This window comes from Aplysia californica, unplaced genomic scaffold (genome assembly GCF_000002075.1).
Source record: "Aplysia californica isolate F4 #8 unplaced genomic scaffold, AplCal3.0 scaffold00904, whole genome shotgun sequence".
Taxonomy (NCBI): domain Eukaryota; kingdom Metazoa; phylum Mollusca; class Gastropoda; order Aplysiida; family Aplysiidae; genus Aplysia; species Aplysia californica.
Window position 1 is genome coordinate 255,786 of NW_004798174.1, and position 1,019 is coordinate 256,804.

Below are 1,019 nucleotides of genomic sequence, written 5' to 3' on the forward strand. Positions count from 1 at the left end.
CACACACACACACACCACACACACACACACACACACACACACACACACACACACACATCAACACACACATACATACACATACCCACACTCTCTCATACACAGACAGACAAGAGCAGATCAGTGACCGTACTGTCCAGAGGCCCAAGCACCACGCTAGTTGCCAAGTCACTGCACAACACAAGCAGCAACGCCACTGGGCAACGCAGGTAGCCATGTCACCTCACCACGAAGGTAGCCACGTCACTTCACCACGCAGGTAGCCACGCCATCACGTCACTGCACCACACAGATAGCCACGTCACGGCACCACGCAGGTAGCCACTTCACCACGTCACAGCACCACGCAGGTAGCCACTTCACCACGTCACTGCACCACGCAGCTCTTCTCAGCATCCTTCAGCTGTAGCAGGCCTGAGGACAGTTTCTGCTCCACCAGCTCATCGTCCTCAATCCTGGAACACAAGAAGAAGAAGAAGAAGAAGAAAGGGGCTCAGTACAGCCATTGGGCTCTTTGGGATTAAGGGGGGATTGGTTAGAGTACAGAGAAGCACATCGACACAATAATGGGCATTTAGTGCTGGGAAAAGGTAAGACAGACAGAAGTTTAGTTTTAGTAAGAGTTTTACGGCACTTGCAACACACTAAGGTCATATAAGTGCCGAAGAATAGAGGTGTTACAAGAGAGTAACAAACACAGAAAATAAATAGGAGAGATCAGGACGATAGATGTTTGATAGGAAAGAAGGAGTAAACCACACCAGAGCACCCACTAACCACCTGCTCTTTGGGTTTTAGAGGAGTTTGTTTGTTTGAGTACTGAGAAGCACATCGACACAATAACGGTCGTTTAGTGCTGGGAACAGGTAAGACAGACAGAAACAACAGAGGGAAAGTAACGAAGTAGGACCTGTCAGTGGCGCCCTCCAACCACCCGCCTTTTAAGGGGTGTATATACGTGCGATTGTACGTGTGTGTGTGCAAAGAGGGGTGGGGACTTTGGAGTAAACAAAGAACAAAGC

General features: G+C 49.4%; 1 protein-coding gene across 1 annotated transcript; it reads right to left on the minus strand.

Moving 5' to 3' along the window:
- Positions 1 to 29: 29 nt before the first annotated feature.
- Positions 30 to 452, minus strand: LOC106013444 (EH domain-binding protein 1; the record flags this gene model as incomplete). Its single annotated transcript, XM_013089236.2, is given in 1 exon segment — positions 30 to 452. A coding segment is annotated over 1 exon segment (88 nt), but the record flags the coding sequence as incomplete, so codon positions are not given.
- Positions 453 to 1,019: the final 567 nt, after the last annotated feature.